This window comes from Narcine bancroftii, chromosome 8 (genome assembly GCF_036971445.1).
Source record: "Narcine bancroftii isolate sNarBan1 chromosome 8, sNarBan1.hap1, whole genome shotgun sequence".
Classification (NCBI taxonomy): Eukaryota; Metazoa; Chordata; class Chondrichthyes; order Torpediniformes; family Narcinidae; genus Narcine; species Narcine bancroftii.
This window is the reverse complement of record NC_091476.1, coordinates 75066324-75089869: the sequence shown is the minus strand read 5'-3', so window position 1 is coordinate 75089869 and position 23546 is coordinate 75066324. Positions and strand designations below refer to the sequence as shown.

The 23546-nt window shown below is 57.1% G+C and overlaps 1 protein-coding gene across 2 annotated transcripts in view; it reads right to left on the bottom strand.

Annotated features, from left to right (window-relative positions):
- LOC138740901 (transcriptional-regulating factor 1-like) overlaps positions 1–23546 on the bottom strand; it is a 60459-nt gene that overhangs the window by 6966 nt on the left and 29947 nt on the right. For both annotated transcript variants that reach the window (XM_069894196.1, XM_069894195.1), the window contains exons 10-13: positions 23050–23153; positions 22302–22377; positions 22121–22209; positions 21780–21923 (exon numbers count right to left, since the gene is read on the bottom strand). In XM_069894196.1, coding sequence (XP_069750297.1) covers positions 21780–21923; positions 22121–22209; positions 22302–22377; positions 23050–23153 — 413 coding nt within the window. The remainder of the gene's footprint in view (positions 1–21779; positions 21924–22120; positions 22210–22301; positions 22378–23049; positions 23154–23546) is intronic.

Here is a 23546-nt window from a genome sequence, read left to right as displayed (position 1 = left end):
CTCTCTGTGTCTGACCCCTGGTGCGTGTGATGGGACAGTGCAGAGTGCGCTTCACTCTGCATTGACCCTGGGAGTGCGTGATGGAACGGTGTGGACGGAGCTTCACCCTGTGTGTGAACCTGGGAGTGTGTGATGGGAAGTTGCTGAGGGAGCTTCTCTCAGCTTTTGAGCCCAAAGGGCTTTTGAGCATGAAGGGACGGTGTGGAGGGAGCTTCACTCACTGTATGACCCAGGGTGTGAATGACACGATGGTGCGGAGGGTGTCTCACTGTTTCTTACAATGGGAGTGTGTGATGGGACGTTGCAGAGGGAGCTTCACTCTGCATCTGACCCTGGGAGTTGTAAGGTAAAACATCATGAGATGGGAATGTGTAGGGAGTTACCCTGTACAAGGCTGTAACAAGAAGGGGAGGTGTCCTTGTACTCCTGTTAGGTAAAACATCATGAGATGGGAATGTACGGGGCAGTAACAAGATGTGAATGCATCCTTGTACTTACAAGATAAGAGAGACATTGATGGATTAAGAGGCAGGAAGCTAGCAGGGAAAGGATAGCAACAGTTTTAGTCATTGGACAAGTAATGATATGATGATGTTCTAAGCACATATCCAAGGGTATAAAAAATCACCATTTTGCTGATAACGGCAGAATGCATTCTCCGACTAACCTGGTTGGTCGCAAGTGTTACAATCCGGTAATAAAGAACAAAGAACCCTGATTTCGACTCAGCCTGGTGTTTGTCTCACTCATTCATGAACAAAGCAGACCTAACAGAGTGGGTGATGGAACGGTGTGGAGGGAGCTTCTCCCTGTGTCTGACACCGGGAGTGTGTGACGGCACGGTGTGGAGGGATCTTTACCCTGTGTGTGACCCCAGGAGTGTGTGATGGACGGTGCGGAGGTAGCTTCACTCTGTGTCTGACCCCGGGGGTGTGTGATGGGACGTTGCAGAGGGAGCTTCACTCTGTGTCTGACCTTGGGAGTTTGTGATTGGACGGTGCGGAGGGGGCTTCACCCTGTGTCTGACCACGGGAGTGTGTGACGGCATGGTGTGGTCTTCACCCTGTGTGTGACCCCGGGAGTGTGTGATGGGACAGTGCGGAGGGAGCTTCGCTCTGCGACTGACTCTGGGAGAGTGTGATGGGATGGTGCGGAGTGAACTTCAGTATGTGTCTGACCCCAGCAGTGTGTGACGGGACGGTGTGAGAAAGCTTCCCTCTGTGTCTGACCCTGGGTGCGTGTGATGGGACGGTGCGGAGGGAGATTCACTCTGTATCTGAACGCGGGTGTGCATTAAGGGACGGTGCGGAGGGAACTTCACTCTGTCTCTGATCCCGGAGTGTGCGATTGGATGGTGCGGAAGGTGCTTCACTTGGTATCTGACCGCGGGAGTGCATGAAAGGACAGTGTGGAGGGAGCTTCACTCACTGTCTGACCCAGGGTGTGAATGACAAGATGGTGCGGATGGTGTCTCACTCTGTTTCTTACAATGGGAGTGTGTGATGGGACGTTGCAGAGGGAACTTCACCCTGTGTCTCACACCGGGAGTTTCAGATTGGACGGTGCGGAGGCGGCTTCACTCTGTTTCTGACCCCGGGAGTGTGTGACGGGACGTTGTGGAGGGGTCTTCACCCTGTGAGTGACCCCTGGAGTGTGTGATGGGTCAGTGCGAAGGGAGCTTCGCTCTGCGACTGTCTCTGGGAGAGTGTGATGGGATGTGTGGAGGGAGCTTTACTCTGTGTCTGACCCCAGGTGTGTGTGACAGGATGGTGTGAGAAAGCTTCTCTCTGTGTCTGACCCCTGGTGCGTGTGATGGGACGGTGCAGAGGGAGCTTCACTCTGCATCTGACGCTGGGAGTGTGTGATGGAACGGTGTGGAGGAAGCTTCTCCCTGTGTCTGACCTCGGGAGTGTGATGAGAAGTGCAGAGTGAACTTCACTCTGTGTATGACCCCGGGCGTGTGTGATGGGACGGTTTGGAGTGAGCTTCACTCTGTGTTTGAACCAGGGAGTCTGCGATGGGACAGAGGGTAGGGGGCTTCACCCTGCGTCTGACCGGGGGAGTGTGTGATGGAACAGTTTGGAGGGAGCTTCACTCTGTGTCTGACCCCTGGAGTGTGTGGTTGGACTGTGCAGAAGGGGCTTCACCCTGTGTGTGAACCGGGAGTGTGTGAGGGGACGTTGCAGAGGGAGATTCTCTCAGCTTTTGAGCCCGGGAGTGTGCGATGTGATGGTGCGGAGAGACCTTCACTCTCTATCTGACCACTGGTGTGTGGGATGGGACGGTTCGGAGGGAGATTCACCCAGTGTCTGACACCGGGAATGTATGATCGGACGGTGCATCGGGGGCTTCACATTGTGTGTGACCCCAGGAGTGTGCGATATGACATTGCGGAGGAGGCTTCATCTGCGTCTGACCCCGGGATTGTGCGATTGGACGGTGCGGAGGGAGCTTCACTCTGTGTCCGACCCCTGAGTCTGTGATGGGACAGTGTGTCGGGCACTTCCCTCTGTGTCTGACACCGCGAGTGTGTGACGGGACGGTGTGGAGGGATGTTCACCTGTGTGTTACCCTGGGAGTGTGTGATGGACGTTGCGGAGGGAGCTTCGCTTAGGGACTGATTCTGGGAGTGTACGATGTGACAGTGCGGAGGGAGCTTCACTCAGTATCTGACCGCGGGAGTGCATATAGGGACGGTGTGGAGCTTCACTCTGTGCTTGACCCCGGGAGTGAGTGATGGAACCGTGCGGAGGGAGCTTCACTTTGTGTCTGACCCCGGGAGTGTGTGATGGGACAGTGCAAAGTGAGCTTCACTCTGTGTCTGACCCTGGGCGTGTGTTTTGGAACAGTTCGGAGGGAGCTTCCCTCTGTGTCTGACCCAGGAGTGTGTAATGGGAAGGTGTGGAGCGAAGCTCACTCTGTATCTGACTCCAGGAGTGTGTGATGGGACAGTGTGGAGGGAGCTTCTCTCAGCTTCAGAGCCCGGGAGTGTGCGATGGGATGGTGCAGTGGGAGCTTCACTTGGTATCTGACCGCGGGAGTGCATGAAGGGACGGTGTGGAGGGAGCTTCACTCACTGTCTGACCCAGGCTGTGAATGACACGATGGTGCAGAGGGTGTCTCACTCTGTTTCTTACAATGGGAGTGTGTGATGGGACGTTGCAGAGGGAGCTTCACCCTGTGTCTCACACCAGGAGTTTCAGATTGGACGGAGCAGAGGCGGCTTCACTCTGTTTCTGACCCCGGGAGTGTGTGATGGGTCAGTGTGGAGGGAAATTCACTCTGCGACTGAGTCTGGGAGTGAGTGATGGAACTGTGCGGAGGTAGCTTCACTCTGTGTCTGACCTCGGGAGTGTGATGAGACAGTGCAGAGCGAGCTTCACTATGTGTCTGACCCCAGGCGTGTGTGATGGGACGGTTCGGAGGGAGCTTCACTCTGTGTTTGAACCAGGGAGTGTGTGATGGGACGGTTCAGAGGGAGCTTCACTCTGTGTATGACCCCGAGTGTGTGATGGGACGGTGGGTAGGGGCCTTCACCCTGTGTCTGACCACGGGAGTGTGTGATGGAACAGTTTGGAGGGAGCTTCACTCTGTGTCTGACCCCTGGAGTGTGTGGTGGGTCTGTGCAGAAGGGCTTCACCCTGTGTGTGAACCGGGAGTGTGTGAGGGGACGTTGCAGAGGGAGATTCTCTCAGCTTTTGAGCCCGTGGTGGTGCGGAGAGAGCTTCACTCTCTATCTGACCACTGGTGTGTGGGATGGGACGGTTCGGAGGGAGATTCACCCTGTGTCTGACTCCGGGAATGTGTGATCGGTCGGTGCATAGGGGGCTTCACATTGTGTGTGACCCCGGGAGTGTGCGATATGACATTGCGGAGGAGGCTTCATCTGCGTCTGACCCCGGGATTGTGCGATTGAACAGTGCGGAGGGTGCTTCACTCTGCATCTGACCGCGGGAGTGTATGAAGAGGCAGAGCGAAGCGAGCTTCAGTCTATCTCTGACCCTGGAAGTCTGTGATAGGACGGTGCAGAGGGAGCTTCACTTTGTGTCTGACCACGGGTGTGTGACACGGGATGTTGCGGAGGGAGCTTCACTCTGTGTCCGACCCCTTAGTCTGTGATGGGACGGTGTGTCGGGCACTTCCCTCTGTGTCTGACACCGCGAGTGTGTGACGGGACGGTGTGGAGGGATGTTCACCTGTGTGTGACCCCGGGAGTGTGTGATGGACGGAGCGGAGGGAGCTTCGCTTAGGGACTGATTCTGGGAGTGTACGATGCCACGGTGCGGAGGGAGCTTCACTCGGTATCTGACCGCGGGAGTGCATGTAGGGACGGTGTGGAGCTTCACTCTGTGCCTGACCCCGGGAGTGAATGATGGAACCGTGCGGAGGGAGCTTCACTCTGTGTCTGACCCAGGGAGTGTGTAATGTGAAGGTGTGGAGCAAACCTCACTCTGTATCTGACTCCAGGAGTGTGTGATGGAACAATGTGGAGGGAGCTTCACTCTGTGTCTGACCCTGGGAGTATGTGATGGGACAATGCGAAGGGAGCTTCACTCTGTGTGTGACCCCGGGTGTGTGTAATGGGAAGGTGTGGAGTGAACCTCACTCTTTATCTGACTCCAGGAGTGTGTGATGGGACAGTGTGGAGGGAGCTTCTCTCAGCTTCAGAGCCTGGGAGTGTGCAATGGGATGGTGCAGTGGGAGCTTCACTTGGTATCTGACCGTGGGAGTGCATGAAGGGACGGTGTGGAGGGAGCTTCACTCACTGTCTGACCCAGGCTGTGAATGATACGATGGTGCGGAGGGTGTCTCACTCTGTTTCTTACAATGGGAGTGTGTGATGGGACATTGCAGAGGGAGCTTGACTCTGTGTCTGACCCTGGGAGTGTCTGTTGGGACAGTTCGGATGGAGCTTCACCCTGTGTCTGACATCGAGAGTTTCAGATTGGTCGGTGCGGAGGTGGCTTCACGCTGTTTCTGACCCAGGGAGTGTGTGATGGGACAGTGTGGAGGGAGCTTCTCTCCTCTCTCTGACCCCGAGTGTGTTATGAGACAGAGGTTAGGGGCTTCACCCTGTGTTTGACCCCGGGAGTGTGAGATGGAACAGTTTGGAGGGACCTTCACCCTGTGTCTGACATCGAGAGTTTCAGATTGGTTGGTGCGGAGGCGGCTAACGCTGTTTCTGACCCCGGAGTTTGTGTTGGGACGGTGCGGAGGGCGCTTCACTCTGTGTCTGACCGCGGCAGTGTGTGATCGGACGGTGAGGAGGGAGCTTCACTTTTGGTCTGACTCCGCGAGTGGGTGACGGAACGTTGCGGAGGGAGCTTTACTCTGTGTCTGACTCCAGGAGTGTGTGACGGGAAGGTGCGAAGGCAGCTTCACTCCATGTCCGACCCCGGGAATGTGTGGTGGGATTGTGCAGAGGGAGCTTCACCCTGTGTGTGAACCCGGGAGTGTGTGATGGGACGTTGTGGAGGGAGCTTCACTCTGAGTCTGACCCCGCAATTGGAATGGTGTGGAGGGAGCTTCACTCTGTGCCTGACCCTGGAAGTGTGTAACGGGACGGTGCGGAGGGAGGTTCACTCTGTGTCTGACACCAGAGTGTGTGATGAGATGGTGCGGAGGGAGCTTCACTCTGTATCTGACCGCTGGAGTGCTTGAAGGGGCGGTGCAGAGGGAGCTTCACTCGGTCTCTGACCCTGGAAGTGTGTGACAGGACAGTGCGTAGGGGGCTTCACTCTGCGTCTGACCTCGGGAGTATGTGATTTGACGGTGCGGAGGTGGCTTCACCCCGTGTCTGACCACGGGAGTGTTTGATGGGACGATGCTAAGGGAGCTTCACTCTGTGTCTGACCCTGGAGTGTATGATTGGACGATGTGAAGGGAGCTTCACTCTGTGTCTGACTCTGGAAGTCAGTGATGGAACCGTGTGGAAGGAGCTTCACTCTGTGTATGACCTCGGGCGTGTGTGATGGGACTGTTCGGAGGGAGCTTCACTCTGTGTTTGAACCAGGGAATGTGTGATGGGACGGTTCAGAGGGAGCTTCACTCTGTGTCTGACCCAGGGAGTGTGTGATGGGACAGAGGGTAGGGGGCTACACCCTGCGTCTGACCGGGGGAGTGTGTGATGGAACAGTTTGGAGGGAGCTTCACTCTGTGTCTGACCCCTGGAGTGTGTGGTGGGTCTGTGCAGAAGGGGCTTCACCCTGTGTGTGAACAGGGAGTGCATGAGGGGACGTTGCAGAGGATAATTCTCTCAGCTTTTGAGCCCGGGAGTGTTCGATGTGACGGTGCGGATGGAGCTTCACTCTCTATCTGACCACTGGTGTGTGGGATGGGACAGTTCGGAGGGAGATTCACCCTGTGTCTGACACCGGGAATGTGTGATCGGACGGTGCGGAGAGGGCTTCACATTGTGTGTGACCCCGGGAGTGTGTGATATGACATTGCGGTGGAGGCTTCTCTCTGCGTCTGACCCCGGGATTGTGTGATTGGACGGTGCGGAGGGTGCTTCACTCTGTATCTGACCGCGGGAGTGTATGAAGGGGCGGTGCGGAGCGAGCTTCAGTCTGTCTCTGACCCTGGAAGTCTGTGATAGGACGGTGCGGAGGGAGCTTCACTCTGTGTCTGACCACGGGTGTGTGACACGGGATGTTGCGGAGGGAGCTTCACTCTGTGTCTGACCCCTGAGTCTGTGATAGGACGGTGTGTCGGGCACTTCACTCATGGTCTGACTCCAGGAGTGTGTGATGGGACAGTGTGGAAGGAGCTTCACTCTGTGTCTGACCCTGGGAGTGTGTGTTTGGACGTGGTAGAGGGAGCTTCTCTCAGCTTCTGAGCCCGGGAGTGTGCGATGGGATGGTGCGGAAGGTGTTTCACTCTCTATTTGACCACTGCGACTGACTCTGGGAGTGTGCGATGGGACGGTGCGGAGGGAGCTTCACTCACTGTCTGACCCAGGGTGTGAATAACACGATGGTGCGGAGGCTGTCTCACTCTATTCTTACAATGGGAGTTTGTGAATGGACGTTGCAGAGGGAGCTTGACTCTGTGTCTGACTCTGGGAGTGTGTGATGGGACGGTTCGGAGGGAGTTTCACCCGGTGTTTGACACCGGGAATGTGTGATGGGATGGTGCGGAGGGACCTTCTGTCTGCGACTGACTCTGGGAGAGTGTGATGGGATGATGCAGAGGGAACTTCATTCTGTGACTAACCCCGGCAGTCTGTGATGGGACGACGTGGAGCTTCACTCTGTGCCTGACCCCGGGAGTGAGTGATGGAACCGTGCGGAGGGAGCTTCACTCTGTGTCTGACCACGGGAGTGTGTGATGGGACGATGCGAAGGGAGCTTCACTCTGTGTCTGACCCCGGGAGTGTGTAATGGGACGATGCGAAGGGAGCTTCACTCTGTGTCTGACCCCGGGAGTGAGTAATGGGAAGGTGTGGAGCGAACCTCGCTCTGTATCTGACTCCAGGAGTGTGTAATGGGAAGGTGTGGAGCGAAGCTCACTCTGTATCTGACTCCAGGAGTGTGTGATGGGACAGTGTGGAGGGAGCTTCTCTCAGCTTCAGAGCCCGGGAGTGTGCGATGGGATGGTGCAGTGGGAGCTTCACTTGGTATCTGACCGCGGGAGTGCATGAAGGGACGGTGTGGAGGGAGCTTCACTCACTGTCTGACCCAGGCTGTGAATGACACGATGGTGCAGAGGGTGTCTCACTCTCTTTCTTACAATGGGAGTATGTGATGGGACGTTGCAGAGGGAACTTCACTCTGTGTCTGACCCTGGGAGTGTGTGATGGGACAGTTCGGAGGGAGCTTCACACTGTGTCTGACCCCAGGAGTGTGTGACGGGATGGTGCGAAGGGAGCTTCATTCTGTGTCTGACCGTGGGAATGTGTGATGGGACGGTGCGGAGGGTGCTTCACTTTGGGTCTGACCCCGCGAGTAGGTGACGGAACGTTGCGGAGGGAGCTTTACTCTGTGTCTGACCCCAGGAGTGTGTGACGGGAAGATGTGAAGGGAGCTTCGTTCTGTGTCCGACCCCGGGAGTGTGTGGTGGGACTGTGCAGAGGGAGCTTCACCCTGTGTGTGAACCCGGTAGTGTGGGATGGAACGTTGCGGAGGGAGCTTCACTCTGAGTCTGACTCCGGGATTGGGACGGTGTGGAGGGAGCTTCACTCTGTGCCTGACCCTGGAAGTGTGTAACGGGATGGTGCAGAGGGAGGTTCATTCTGTGTCTGACCCCGGAGTGTGTGATGAGACGGAGCAGAGGGAGCTTCACTCTGTATCTGACCGCAGGAGTGCTTGAAAGGGGCTGTGCGGAGGGAGCTTCATTCGGTCTCTGACCCTGGAAGTGTGTGACAGGACAGTGCGTAGGAGGCTTCACTCTGTGTCTGACCTCGGGAGTATGTGATTTGACGGTGCGGAGGTGGCTTCACCCAGTGTCTGACCATGGGAGTGTGTGATGGGACGATGCGGAGGGAGCTTCACTCTGTGTCAGACCCCGGGAGTGTGTGATGGGACGATGCGAAGGGAGCTTCACTCTGTGTCTGACTCCGGAAGTCAGTGATGGAACCGTGCGGTGGGAGCTTCACTCTGGGTCTGACCCCGGGAGTGTGTGATGGGACGGTGCGAAGGGTGCCTCTCTCTGTTTCTTACAACGGGAATGTGTGACGGGACGATGCAGAGGGAGCTTCACCCTGTGTCTGACACCGGGAGTTTGTGATTGGACAGTGCGGAGGGGGCTTCACCCTGTGTCTGACTCCGGGAGTACGTGACGGGACGGTGTGGAGGGATCTTCAGCCTGTGTGTGACCCCAGGAGTGTGTGAATGGATGGTGCGGAGGGAGCTTCATCCTGTGTCTGACATCAGGGTTTTGTGATTGGACGATGCGCAGGGGTCTTCACCCTGTCTCTGAGCCCGGGAGTGTGTGACGGGATGGTATGGAGGGAGCTTCACACTGTGCGTGACCCTGGGAGTGTGTGAGGGGATGGTGCGGAGGGATCTTCATCTGTTTCTGACTCCGGGAGTGTGTGATGGGACCGTGCGGAGGGAGCTTCACTGTGTCTGACCCCCTGAGTGTGTGACAGGACGATTTGAGGAAATTTCCCTGTGTTTCTGACCCCGGGAGTGTGTGATGGGATGGTGTCGAGGGAGCTTCACTCTTTATCTGACCCCCGGAGTGTGCAATGGGATGGTGTGAAGTTTCACTCTGTGCCTGACCGCAGGCATGTGTGATGGGACAGTTTGGAGTTAGCTTCACTCAGTGATTGACCCTGGGAGTGTGTGACAGGACGATGTGGAGGGAGCTTCACTCTGTGTCTGACCCCTGGAGTGTGTGGTGAGACTGTGCAGAGGGAGCTTCACCCTGTGTTTGAACCCGGGAGTGTGTGATGGGACGTTGCGGAGGGAGTTTCTCTTAGCTTCTGAGCCCGGGAGTGTGCGATGTGATGGTGTGGAGAGAACTTCACTCTCTAACTGACCACTGGTGTGTGGGATGGGACGGTTCGGAGGGAGATTCACCCTGTGTCTGACTCCGGGAATGTATAATAGGACGGTGCGGAGGGAGCTTCACATTGTGTGTGACCCCGGGAGTGTGTGATATGACGTTGAGGAGGAGGCTTCTCTCTGCGTCTGACCCCGGGAGTGTGTGATTGGACGGTGCGGAGGGAGCTTCAATCTGTGTCTGACCACGGGAGTGACAGACGGGATGGTGCGGAGGGAACTTCACACTGTGTCTGACCCCGGGGAATGGGTGACGGAACGCTGCGGAAGGAGCTTCACTCTATGTCTGACCCCAGGAGTGTGTAACGGGAAGGTGTGAAGGGAGCTTTACTCTGTGTCTGACCCCAGGAGTGTGTGACGTGTTGGTGCGGAGGGAGCTTCACACTGTGTCTGACCCCGCGATTATGTGACGGAACGGTATGGTTGGAGCTTCACTCTGTGTCTGACCACGGGTGTGAGAGACGGGATAGTGCGGAGGGTACTTCACACTGTGTCTGACCCCAGGAGTGTGTGACGGGACGGTGCGAAGGAGCTTCACTCTATGTCTGACCCCAGGAGTGTGTAACGGGAAGGTGTGAAGGGAGCTTTACTCTGTGTCTGACCCCAGGAGTGTGTGACGTGATGGTGCGGAGGGAGCTTCACACTGTGTCTGACCCCGCGATTATGTGACGGAACGGTATGGTTGGAGCTTCACTCTGTGTCTGACCACGGGTGTGAGAGACGGGATAGTGCGGAGGGTACTTCACACTGTGTCTGACCCCAGGAGTGTGTGACGGGACGGTGCGAAGGGAGCTTCACTCTGTGTCTGACCCCAGGAGTGTGTGACGGGACGGTGCGAAGGGAGCTTCACTCTGTGACTGACCCCGGGAGTGGGTGATGGAACGCTGCGGAGGGAGCTTCACTCTATGTCTGACCCCAGGAGTGTGTGACGGGAAGGTGTGAAGGGAGCTTTACTCTGTGTGTGACCCCGGGAGTGTGTGATATGACGTTGAGGAGGAGGCTTCTCTCTGCGTCTGACCCCGGGAGTGTGTGATTGGACGGTGCGGAGGGAGCTTCAATCTGTGTCTGACCACGGGAGTGACAGACGGGATGGTGCGGAGGGAACTTCACACTGTGTCTGACCCCGGGGAATGTATAATAGGACGGTGCGGAGGGAGCTTCACATTGTGTGTGACCCCGGGAGTGTGTGATATGACGTTGAGGAGGAGGCTTCTCTCTGCGTCTGACCCCGGGAGTGTGTGATTGGACGGTGCGGAGGGAGCTTCAATCTGTGTCTGACCACGGGAGTGACAGACGGGATGGTGCGGAGGGAACTTCACACTGTGTCTGACCCCGGGGAATGGGTGACGGAACGCTGCGGAAGGAGCTTCACTCTATGTCTGACCCCAGGAGTGTGTAACGGGAAGGTGTGAAGGGAGCTTTACTCTGTGTCTGACCCCAGGAGTGTGTGACGTGATGGTGCGGAGGGAGCTTCACACTGTGTCTGACCCCGCGATTATGTGACGGAACGGTATGGTTGGAGCTTCACACTGTGTCTGACCCCAGGAGTGTGTGACGGGACGGTGCGAAGGGAGCTTCACTCTGTGTCTGACCCCAGGAGTGTGTGACGGGACGGTGCGAAGGGAGCTTCACTCTGTGACTGACCCCGGGAGTGGGTGATGGAACGCTGCGGAGGGAGCTTCACTCTATGTCTGACCCCAGGAGTGTGTGACGGGAAGGTGTGAAGGGAGCTTTACTCTGTGTCTGACCCTGGGAGTGTGTGACGTGATGGTGCGGAGGGAGCTTCACACTGTGTCTGACCCCGCAATTATGTGACGGAACGGTGTGGTTGGAGCTTCACTCTTTGTCTGACCTCGGGAGTATGTGATTTGACGGTGCGGAGGTGGCTTCACGCTGTTTCTGACCCAGGGAGTGTGTGATGGGACAGTGTGGAGGGAGCTTCTCTCCTCTCTCTGACCCCGAGTGTGTTATGAGACAGAGGTTAGGGGCTTCACCCTGTGTTTGACCCCGGGAGTGTGAGATGGAACAGTTTGGAGGGACCTTCACCCTGTGTCTGACATCGAGAGTTTCAGATTGGTTGGTGCGGAGGCGGCTAACGCTGTTTCTGACCCCGGAGTTTGTGTTGGGACGGTGCGGAGGGCGCTTCACTCTGTGTCTGACCGCGGCAGTGTGTGATCGGACGGTGAGGAGGGAGCTTCACTTTTGGTCTGACTCCGCGAGTGGGTGACGGAACGTTGCGGAGGGAGCTTTACTCTGTGTCTGACTCCAGGAGTGTGTGACGGGAAGGTGCGAAGGCAGCTTCACTCCATGTCCGACCCCGGGAATGTGTGGTGGGATTGTGCAGAGGGAGCTTCACCCTGTGTGTGAACCCGGGAGTGTGTGATGGGACGTTGTGGAGGGAGCTTCACTCTGAGTCTGACCCCGCAATTGGGATGGTGTGGAGGGAGCTTCACTCTGTGCCTGACCCTGGAAGTGTGTAACGGGACGGTGCGGAGGGAGGTTCACTCTGTGTCTGACACCAGAGTGTGTGATGAGATGGTGCGGAGGGAGCTTCACTCTGTATCTGACCGCTGGAGTGCTTGAAGGGGCGGTGCAGAGGGAGCTTCACTCGGTCTCTGACCCTGGAAGTGTGTGACAGGACAGTGCGTAGGGGGCTTCACTCTGCGTCTGACCTCGGGAGTATGTGATTTGACGGTGCGGAGGTGGCTTCACCCCGTGTCTGACCACGGGAGTGTTTGATGGGACGATGCTAAGGGAGCTTCACTCTGTGTCTGACCCTGGAGTGTATGATTGGACGATGTGAAGGGAGCTTCACTCTGTGTCTGACTCTGGAAGTCAGTGATGGAACCGTGTGGAAGGAGCTTCACTCTGTGTATGACCTCGGGCGTGTGTGATGGGACTGTTCGGAGGGAGCTTCACTCTGTGTTTGAACCAGGGAATGTGTGATGGGACGGTTCAGAGGGAGCTTCACTCTGTGTCTGACCCAGGGAGTGTGTGATGGGACAGAGGGTAGGGGGCTACACCCTGCGTCTGACCGGGGGAGTGTGTGATGGAACAGTTTGGAGGGAGCTTCACTCTGTGTCTGACCCCTGGAGTGTGTGGTGGGTCTGTGCAGAAGGGGCTTCACCCTGTGTGTGAACAGGGAGTGCATGAGGGGACGTTGCAGAGGATAATTCTCTCAGCTTTTGAGCCCGGGAGTGTTCGATGTGACGGTGCGGATGGAGCTTCACTCTCTATCTGACCACTGGTGTGTGGGATGGGACAGTTCGGAGGGAGATTCACCCTGTGTCTGACACCGGGAATGTGTGATCGGACGGTGCGGAGAGGGCTTCACATTGTGTGTGACCCCGGGAGTGTGTGATATGACATTGCGGTGGAGGCTTCTCTCTGCGTCTGACCCCGGGATTGTGTGATTGGACGGTGCGGAGGGTGCTTCACTCTGTATCTGACCGCGGGAGTGTATGAAGGGGCGGTGCGGAGCGAGCTTCAGTCTGTCTCTGACCCTGGAAGTCTGTGATAGGACGGTGCGGAGGGAGCTTCACTCTGTGTCTGACCACGGGTGTGTGACACGGGATGTTGCGGAGGGAGCTTCACTCTGTGTCTGACCCCTGAGTCTGTGATAGGACGGTGTGTCGGGCACTTCACTCATGGTCTGACTCCAGGAGTGTGTGATGGGACAGTGTGGAAGGAGCTTCACTCTGTGTCTGACCCTGGGAGTGTGTGTTTGGACGTGGTAGAGGGAGCTTCTCTCAGCTTCTGAGCCCGGGAGTGTGCGATGGGATGGTGCGGAAGGTGTTTCACTCTCTATTTGACCACTGCGACTGACTCTGGGAGTGTGCGATGGGACGGTGCGGAGGGAGCTTCACTCACTGTCTGACCCAGGGTGTGAATAACACGATGGTGCGGAGGGTGTCTCACTCTATTCTTACAATGGGAGTTTGTGAATGGACGTTGCAGAGGGAGCTTGACTCTGTGTCTGACTCTGGGAGTGTGTGATGGGACGGTTCGGAGGGAGTTTCACCCGGTGTTTGACACCGGGAATGTGTGATGGGATGGTGCGGAGGGACCTTCTGTCTGCGACTGACTCTGGGAGAGTGTGATGGGATGATGCAGAGGGAACTTCATTCTGTGACTAACCCCGGCAGTCTGTGATGGGACGACGTGGAGCTTCACTCTGTGCCTGACCCCGGGAGTGAGTGATGGAACCGTGCGGAGGGAGCTTCACTCTGTGTCTGACCACGGGAGTGTGTGATGGGACGATGCGAAGGGAGCTTCACTCTGTGTCTGACCCCGGGAGTGTGTAATGGGACGATGCGAAGGGAGCTTCACTCTGTGTCTGACCCCGGGAGTGAGTAATGGGAAGGTGTGGAGCGAACCTCGCTCTGTATCTGACTCCAGGAGTGTGTAATGGGAAGGTGTGGAGCGAAGCTCACTCTGTATCTGACTCCAGGAGTGTGTGATGGGACAGTGTGGAGGGAGCTTCTCTCAGCTTCAGAGCCCGGGAGTGTGCGATGGGATGGTGCAGTGGGAGCTTCACTTGGTATCTGACCGCGGGAGTGCATGAAGGGACGGTGTGGAGGGAGCTTCACTCACTGTCTGACCCAGGCTGTGAATGACACGATGGTGCAGAGGGTGTCTCACTCTCTTTCTTACAATGGGAGTATGTGATGGGACGTTGCAGAGGGAACTTCACTCTGTGTCTGACCCTGGGAGTGTGTGATGGGACAGTTCGGAGGGAGCTTCACACTGTGTCTGACCCCAGGAGTGTGTGACGGGATGGTGCGAAGGGAGCTTCATTCTGTGTCTGACCGTGGGAATGTGTGATGGGACGGTGCGGAGGGTGCTTCACTTTGGGTCTGACCCCGCGAGTAGGTGACGGAACGTTGCGGAGGGAGCTTTACTCTGTGTCTGACCCCAGGAGTGTGTGACGGGAAGATGTGAAGGGAGCTTCGTTCTGTGTCCGACCCCGGGAGTGTGTGGTGGGACTGTGCAGAGGGAGCTTCACCCTGTGTGTGAACCCGGTAGTGTGGGATGGAACGTTGCGGAGGGAGCTTCACTCTGAGTCTGACTCCGGGATTGGGACGGTGTGGAGGGAGCTTCACTCTGTGCCTGACCCTGGAAGTGTGTAACGGGATGGTGCAGAGGGAGGTTCATTCTGTGTCTGACCCCGGAGTGTGTGATGAGACGGAGCAGAGGGAGCTTCACTCTGTATCTGACCGCAGGAGTGCTTGAAAGGGGCTGTGCGGAGGGAGCTTCATTCGGTCTCTGACCCTGGAAGTGTGTGACAGGACAGTGCGTAGGAGGCTTCACTCTGTGTCTGACCTCGGGAGTATGTGATTTGACGGTGCGGAGGTGGCTTCACCCAGTGTCTGACCATGGGAGTGTGTGATGGGACGATGCGGAGGGAGCTTCACTCTGTGTCAGACCCCGGGAGTGTGTGATGGGACGATGCGAAGGGAGCTTCACTCTGTGTCTGACTCCGGAAGGCAGTGATGGAACCGTGCGGTGGGAGCTTCACTCTGGGTCTGACCCCGGGAGTGTGTGATGGGACGGTGCGAAGGGTGCCTCTCTCTGTTTCTTACAACGGGAATGTGTGACGGGACGATGCAGAGGGAGCTTCACCCTGTGTCTGACACCGGGAGTTTGTGATTGGACAGTGCGGAGGGAGATTCACCCTGTGTCTGACACCGGGAATGTGTGATCGGACGGTGCGGAGAGGGCTTCACATTGTGTGTGACCCCGGGAGTGTGTGATATGACATTGCGGTGGAGGCTTCTCTCTGCGTCTGACCCCGGGATTGTGTGATTGGACGGTGCGGAGGGTGCTTCACTCTGTATCTGACCGCGGGAGTGTATGAAGGGGCGGTGCGGAGCGAGCTTCAGTCTGTCTCTGACCCTGGAAGTCTGTGATAGGACGGTGCGGAGGGAGCTTCACTCTGTGTCTGACCACGGGTGTGTGACACGGGATGTTGCGGAGGGAGCTTCACTCTGTGTCTGACCCCTGAGTCTGTGATAGGACGGTGTGTCGGGCACTTCACTCATGGTCTGACTCCAGGAGTGTGTGATGGGACAGTGTGGAAGGAGCTTCACTCTGTGTCTGACCTTGGGAGTGTGTGTTTGGACGTGGTAGAGGGAGCTTCTCTCAGCTTCTGAGCCCGGGAGTGTGCGATGGGATGGTGCGGAAGGTGTTTCACTCTCTATTTGACCACTGCGACTGACTCTGGGAGTGTGCGATGGGACGGTGCGGAGGGAGCTTCACTCACTGTCTGACCCAGGGTGTGAATAACACGATGGTGCGGAGGGTGTCTCACTCTATTCTTACAATGGGAGTTTGTGAATGGACGTTGCAGAGGGAGCTTGACTCTGTGTCTGACTCTGGGAGTGTGTGATGGGACGGTTCGGAGGGAGTTTCACCCGGTGTTTGACACCGGGAATGTGTGATGGGATGGTGCGGAGGGACCTTCTGTCTGCGACTGACTCTGGGAGAGTGTGATGGGATGATGCAGAGGGAACTTCATTCTGTGACTAACCCCGGCAGTCTGTGATGGGACGACGTGGAGCTTCACTCTGTGCCTGACCCCGGGAGTGAGTGATGGAACCGTGCGGAGGGAGCTTCACTCTGTGTCTGACCACGGGAGTGTGTGATGGGACGATGCGAAGGGAGCTTCACTCTGTGTCTGACCCCGGGAGTGTGTAATGGGACGATGCGAAGGGAGCTTCACTCTGTGTCTGACCCCGGGAGTGAGTAATGGGAAGGTGTGGAGCGAACCTCGCTCTGTATCTGACTCCAGGAGTGTGTAATGGGAAGGTGTGGAGCGAAGCTCACTCTGTATCTGACTCCAGGAGTGTGTGATGGGACAGTGTGGAGGGAGCTTCTCTCAGCTTCAGAGCCCGGGAGTGTGCGATGGGATGGTGCAGTGGGAGCTTCACTTGGTATCTGACCGCGGGAGTGCATGAAGGGACGGTGTGGAGGGAGCTTCACTCACTGTCTGACCCAGGCTGTGAATGACACGATGGTGCAGAGGGTGTCTCACTCTCTTTCTTACAATGGGAGTATGTGATGGGACGTTGCAGAGGGAACTTCACTCTGTGTCTGACCCTGGGAGTGTGTGATGGGACAGTTCGGAGGGAGCTTCACACTGTGTCTGACCCCAGGAGTGTGTGACGGGATGGTGCGAAGGGAGCTTCATTCTGTGTCTGACCGTGGGAATGTGTGATGGGACGGTGCGGAGGGTGCTTCACTTTGGGTCTGACCCCGCGAGTAGGTGACGGAACGTTGCGGAGGGAGCTTTACTCTGTGTCTGACCCCAGGAGTGTGTGACGGGAAGATGTGAAGGGAGCTTCGTTCTGTGTCCGACCCCGGGAGTGTGTGGTGGGACTGTGCAGAGGGAGCTTCACCCTGTGTGTGAACCCGGTAGTGTGGGATGGAACGTTGCGGAGGGAGCTTCACTCTGAGTCTGACTCCGGGATTGGGACGGTGTGGAGGGAGCTTCACTCTGTGCCTGACCCTGGAAGTGTGTAACGGGATGGTGCAGAGGGAGGTTCATTCTGTGTCTGACCCCGGAGTGTGTGATGAGACGGAGCAGAGGGAGCTTCACTCTGTATCTGACCGCAGGAGTGCTTGAAAGGGGCTGTGCGGAGGGAGCTTCATTCGGTCTCTGACCCTGGAAGTGTGTGACAGGACAGTGCGTAGGAGGCTTCACTCTGTGTCTGACCTCGGGAGTATGTGATTTGACGGTGCGGAGGTGGCTTCACCCAGTGTCTGACCATGGGAGTGTGTGATGGGACGATGCGGAGGGAGCTTCACTCTGTGTCAGACCCCGGGAGTGTGTGATGGGACGATGCGAAGGGAGCTTCACTCTGTGTCTGACTCCGGAAGGCAGTGATGGAACCGTGCGGTGGGAGCTTCACTCTGGGTCTGACCCCGGGAGTGTGTGATGGGACGGTGCGAAGGGTGCCTCTCTCTGTTTCTTACAACGGGAATGTGTGACGGGACGATGCAGAGGGAGCTTCACCCTGTGTCTGACACCGGGAGTTTGTGATTGGACAGTGCGGAGGGAGATTCACCCTGTGTCTGACACCGGGAATGTGTGATCGGACGGTGCGGAGAGGGCTTCACATTGTGTGTGACCCCGGGAGTGTGTGATATGACATTGCGGTGGAGGCTTCTCTCTGCGTCTGACCCCGGGATTGTGTGATTGGACGGTGCGGAGGGTGCTTCACTCTGTATCTGACCGCGGGAGTGTATGAAGGGGCGGTGCGGAGCGAGCTTCAGTCTGTCTCTGACCCTGGAAGTCTGTGATAGGACGGTGCGGAGGGAGCTTCACTCTGTGTCTGACCACGGGTGTGTGACACGGGATGTTGCGGAGGGAGCTTCACTCTGTGTCTGACCCCTGAGTCTGTGATAGGACGGTGTGTCGGGCACTTCACTCATGGTCTGACTCCAGGAGTGTGTGATGGGACAGTGTGGAAGGAGCTTCACTCTGTGTCTGACCTTGGGAGTGTGTGTTTGGACGTGGTAGAGGGAGCTTCTCTCAGCTTCTGAGCCCGGGAGTGTGCGATGGGATGGTGCGGAAGGTGTTTCACTCTCTATTTGACCACTGCGACTGACTCTGGGAGTGTGCGATGGGACGGTGCGGAGGGAGCTTCACTCACTGTCTGACCCAGGGTGTGAATAACACGATGGTGCGGAGGGTGTCTCACTCTATTCTTACAATGGGAGTTTGTGAATGGACGTTGCAGAGGGAGCTTGACTCTGTGTCTGACTCTGGGAGTGTGTGATGGGACGGTTCGGAGGGAGTTTCACCCGGTGTTTGACACCGGGAATGTGTGATGGGATGGTGCGGAGGGACCTTCTGTCTGCGACTGACTCTGGGAGAGTGTGATGGGATGATGCAGAGGGAACTTCATTCTGTGACTAACCCCGGCAGTCTGTGATGGGACGACGTGGAGCTTCACTCTGTGCCTGACCCCGGGAGTGAGTGATGGAACCGTGCGGAGGGAGCTTCACTCTGTGTCTGACCACGGGAGTGTGTGATGGGACGATGCGAAGGGAGCTTCACTCTGTGTCTGACCCCGGGAGTGTGTAATGGGACGATGCGAAGGGAGCTTCACTCTGTGTCTGACCCCGGGAGTGAGTAATGGGAAGGTGTGGAGCGAACCTCGCTCTGTATCTGACTCCAGGAGTGTGTAATGGGAAGGTGTGGAGCGAAGCTCACTCTGTATCTGACTCCAGGAGTGTGTGATGGGACAGTGTGGAGGGAGCTTCTCTCAGCTTCAGAGCCCGGGAGTGTGCGATGGGATGGTGCAGTGGGAGCTTCACTTGGTATCTGACCGCGGGAGTGCATGAAGGGACGGTGTGGAGGGAGCTTCACTCACTGTCTGACCCAGGCTGTGAATGACACGATGGTGCAGAGGGTGTCTCACTCTCTTTCTTACAATGGGAGTATGTGATGGGACGTTGCAGAGGGAACTTCACTCTGTGTCTGACCCTGGGAGTGTGTGATGGGACAGTTCGGAGGGAGCTTCACACTGTGTCTGACCCCAGGAGTGTGTGACGGGATGGTGCGAAGGGAGCTTCATTCTGTGTCTGACCGTGGGAATGTGTGATGGGACGGTGCGGAGGGTGCTTCACTTTGGGTCTGACCCCGCGAGTAGGTGACGGAACGTTGCGGAGGGAGCTTTACTCTGTGTCTGACCCCAGGAGTGTGTGACGGGAAGATGTGAAGGGAGCTTCGTTCTGTGTCCGACCCCGGGAGTGTGTGGTGGGACTGTGCAGAGGGAGCTTCACCCTGTGTGTGAACCCGGTAGTGTGGGATGGAACGTTGCGGAGGGAGCTTCACTCTGAGTCTGACTCCGGGATTGGGACGGTGTGGTGGGAGCTTCACTCTGTGCCTGACCCTGGAAGTGTGTAACGGGATGGTGCAGAGGGAGGTTCATTCTGTGTCTGACCCCGGAGTGTGTGATGAGACGGAGCAGAGGGAGCTTCACTCTGTATCTGACCGCAGGAGTGCTTGAAAGGGGCTGTGCGGAGGGAGCTTCATTCGGTCTCTGACCCTGGAAGTGTGTGACAGGACAGTGCGTAGGAGGCTTCACTCTGTGTCTGACCTCGGGAGTATGTGATTTGACGGTGCGGAGGTGGCTTCACCCAGTGTCTGACCATGGGAGTGTGTGATGGGACGATGCGGAGGGAGCTTCACTCTGTGTCAGACCCCGGGAGTGTGTGATGGGACGATGCGAAGGGAGCTTCACTCTGTGTCTGACTCCGGAAGTCAGTGATGGAACCGTGCGGTGGGAGCTTCACTCTGTGTCTGACCCCAGGAGTGAGTGATGGAACCGTGCAGAGGGAGCTTCGCTTAGAGACTGATTCTGGGAGTGTGCGATGCGACGGTGCGGAGGGAGCTTCATTCTGTGCCTGACCCCGGGAGTGAGTGATGGGAAATTGTGGAGCGAACTTCACTCTGTATCTGACTCCAGGAGTGGGTGATGGGACAGTGTGGAGGGAGCTTCACTCCGTGTGTGAACTGGGAGTGTGTGAGGAGACGTTGCAGAGGGAGCTTCTATCAGCTTCTGAGCCCGGGAGTGTGCAATGGGACGGTGCGGAGGGAGCTTCACTTGGTATATGACTGCGGGAGTGCATGAAGGGACGGTGTGGAGGGAGCTTCACTCCCTGTCTGACCCAGGGTGTGAGTGACACGATGGTGCGGAAGGTGTCTCACTCTCTTTCTTACAATGGGAGTATGTGATGGGACGTTGCAGAGTGAACTTCACTCTGTGTCTGACCCTGGGAATGTGTGATGGGACAGTTCGGAGGGAGCTTCACCCTGTGTCTGACACCGGGAGTTTGTGATTGGACGGTGTGGAGTGGGCTTCACGCTGTTTTTGAACCTGGGAGTGTGTGATGGGACGGTGTGGAGGGGTCTTCACCCTGTATGTGACCCCGGGAGTGTGTGATGGGTCAGTGCGGATGGAGCTTCGCTCTGCGACTGACCCTGGGAGCGTGTGATGGGATGGTTTGGAGGGAGCTTCACCCTGTGTTTGTTACCAGGGGTGTGTGATGGGACGGTGTGGAGGGATCTTCACCCTGTGTGTGACCCCTGGAGTGTGCGATGGATGGTGCGGAGGGAGCTTGGCTCTGCGACTGACTCTGGGAGTGAGTGATGGAACCGTGCAGACAGAGCTTGACCCTGTGTCTGACACCGGGAATGTGTGATGGGACGGTGCTTTGGCAGCCTTACCATGTATCTGACTGCGGAAGTGCGTGAAGGGACGGTGCGGAGGGAGCTTCACTCAGTGTCTGACCACGGGAGTGTGTGATGGGACGATGCGAAGGGAGCTTCACTCTGCATCTGACCCTGGGAGTGTGTGAAACCGTGTGGAGGAAGCTTCACCCTGTGTTTGTCACCGGGGGTGTGTGATGGGATGGTGTGGAGGGATCTTCACCCTGTGTGTGACCCCGGGAGTGTGCGATGGATGGTGCGGAGAGAGCTTCGCTCTGCGACTGACTCTGGGAGTGAGTGATGGAACCGTGCGGATGAAGCTTCACCCTGTGTCTGACACCGGGAATGTGTGATGGGACGGTGCTTTGGCAGCCTTACCATGTATCTGACTGCGGAAGTGTGTGAAGGGACGGTGCGGAGGGAGCTTCACTCAGTCTCTGACCCCGAGAGTGTGTGATGGGAAAGTGTGGTGGGAGCTGCACTCTGTGTCTTACCCTGGGAGTGTGTGATGGGACGGTGTGGAGGAAGCTTCACTCTTTGTCTGACCCAGGGAGTGTGTGATGGGATGGTGTGGAGGGAGCTTCACTCTGTGTCTTACCCCGGGAGTGTGTGACGGGTCGGTGCGGAGGAAACTTCCCTCTGTGTCTGACTCCTGTAGTGTGTGATGGGACAATGCCAATGGAGCTTCACTCTGTTTCTGACCCCGAGTGTGTGATGGGACGATGCAGTGGGAGCTTCACTCAGTTTCTGACCCCGGGGGTGTGTGATGGGATGATGCGGAGGGATCTTCACTCTGTCTCTGACCCCGGAGTGAGTGATGGGATGGTGCGGAGTGTGCCTCACTCTGTGTCTGACTCCGAGACTGTGTTATTTGATGGTGTGGATTCACCCTGTGTCTGACCCCAAGTGTGTGTGACGGGACGTTGCGTTGGGAGCTTCATTTTTGGTCCGTGTGATGGTTGTGAGACTGAATGTGTGCCTCGGTGCCCCATATCTGGGGAGGAGACGAGATTTCAAAACCATTCTCCGTTTTCCCATGGCTGGAGGCCACGCACCTCGTACTCTGTGTCTGGTCCAAAGATGTTGATCCACTCCTCATCTGCATCTTGAGTTCGTACCCGCTGCTTCTTGTTGAACTTGAGGCTCTTCTTGAAGGTGTAGTAATACTCGACGCACTCCGCCAGGAGTTTGGTTCTCACCTGTAACCATGAACCAAGGCAGAACCTGCCGACATCAAGTGTGATCCAGCCTCTTCCCCACCACCGAACACAACTTAGTGGACCACCCTCTCGTGGCAGCCCCTGCCCTGGTGTGAACGCATCCGCGGGGAGGAGGTCGTGAGGAGTGAAGGGGAGGGGAGGGGCGCCCTGGTGCCCACCACCCTCCTGGTACCCACCATCCTCTGGACTGCAGTGAAGTCCTTCCTGTGCAGGGTGAAGGCTTTGTTGAAGATCCGGCGCTCATTCGAGCTCCAGTTGCTGCTTCCTGCCGGGGAAAGCAGAGGGTGAACATAGGCTGGGCCTGCACATGCTCCCCCGGCACCCCCCTCCTCACTGCCCCTGCCTCGGGCCACTCACCTGTGTAATGATAATCAGCCAGAGGGTGAGAGGGAGATCGTGCCCCGTTGTTGAGCAGCAGCTTTTCCAGAGTCACCTGTCATGGGAAAACAGATGAGGTTTAGAACACAGAAGCGGGGGGTGGGGGTTCCTACAGCACTGGCGGGGGTCTTGGTGAGGTCCCACTGCTCTGAGGAAGGACGTTGCCATTGAGGGTGAGGAGCGGAGGATTGCCAGCCGGATCCCTGGGGTGGCAGTTCTGCTGTGTGAAGATGGATGGACTAGAGTTATATTCATTGGGGAAGAACCGGGGGGGGGGGGGGGTCCCGTGGGGGGGCCCCGTGGGGAAGAACCAGGGGGGGGTTCCCGTGGGGAAGAACCAGGAGGGGTCCCGTGGGGAAGAGCGAGAGGGGTCCTGTGGAAAATGAAAGGGGTTCCATAGGGAAGAATGAGGTGTCCCATGTGGAAGAATGAGAGGGGTCCCATGGAGTCATACGAAATGCTGACAGGATCTGGAAGAACATTCTGGATGTTGGGAAAGTTTAGAATGAGGGTTTGCAACTGGGAAAATATTCAGGGTACTGAGTGTTTCACGCGGATGTGAACATTGCAAACCCAAAATCGAAAAACTTCCATGACTGGAATCATCAGGCAAAACAGCAAAGAGTTTGCCCTCTCTCCACTGAAGCTGGCTGACGACGATCCTCCACGGGGGTTTGTGGGCAGAGTCTCATAGGGGTAGAGGGGGGCCATCTGAACAGGAACTCACCAGGATGTCTCCATTCACCTGGGACAGGCAGTGCAGGGCAAACTCGCGGTTAAGGCCACCTCCGGGCAGGGCACTGGAACTCGCCATGTTCAGCAGGTCCTCCACTGGGGACAGAGGACAGTATGACCATACCGTCCCCATCCCCACTCCTTGTCCCCACTCTCCACCCATACACGTTCCCACTCCTCACCCCCATCCCCACTCCCTGTCCTCATCTCCCCATCCCCATCCAGAGGTGGGGGGGGCTCTTCACTGCCGTTTCTCCCCACAACCCCTTCCCCTGCACCCAATTCAGTAAGTACCCATCTCCTGGGCAAGTCCGGCTGGGGCCCCGGCGAGGGGGGGGGAATCCTCATCCCAGCTGTGTCATCTCCCTCTCCCGGCCACTGTCTCTCCCTCTGACCACCCCCCCTCAATCCTCACTGAACCCTCCCAGAGTCCCTGTCCCTCTTAACCCAGGAACATTTATGCCTGCAGTTGGATGGAGAAGCTCCGGC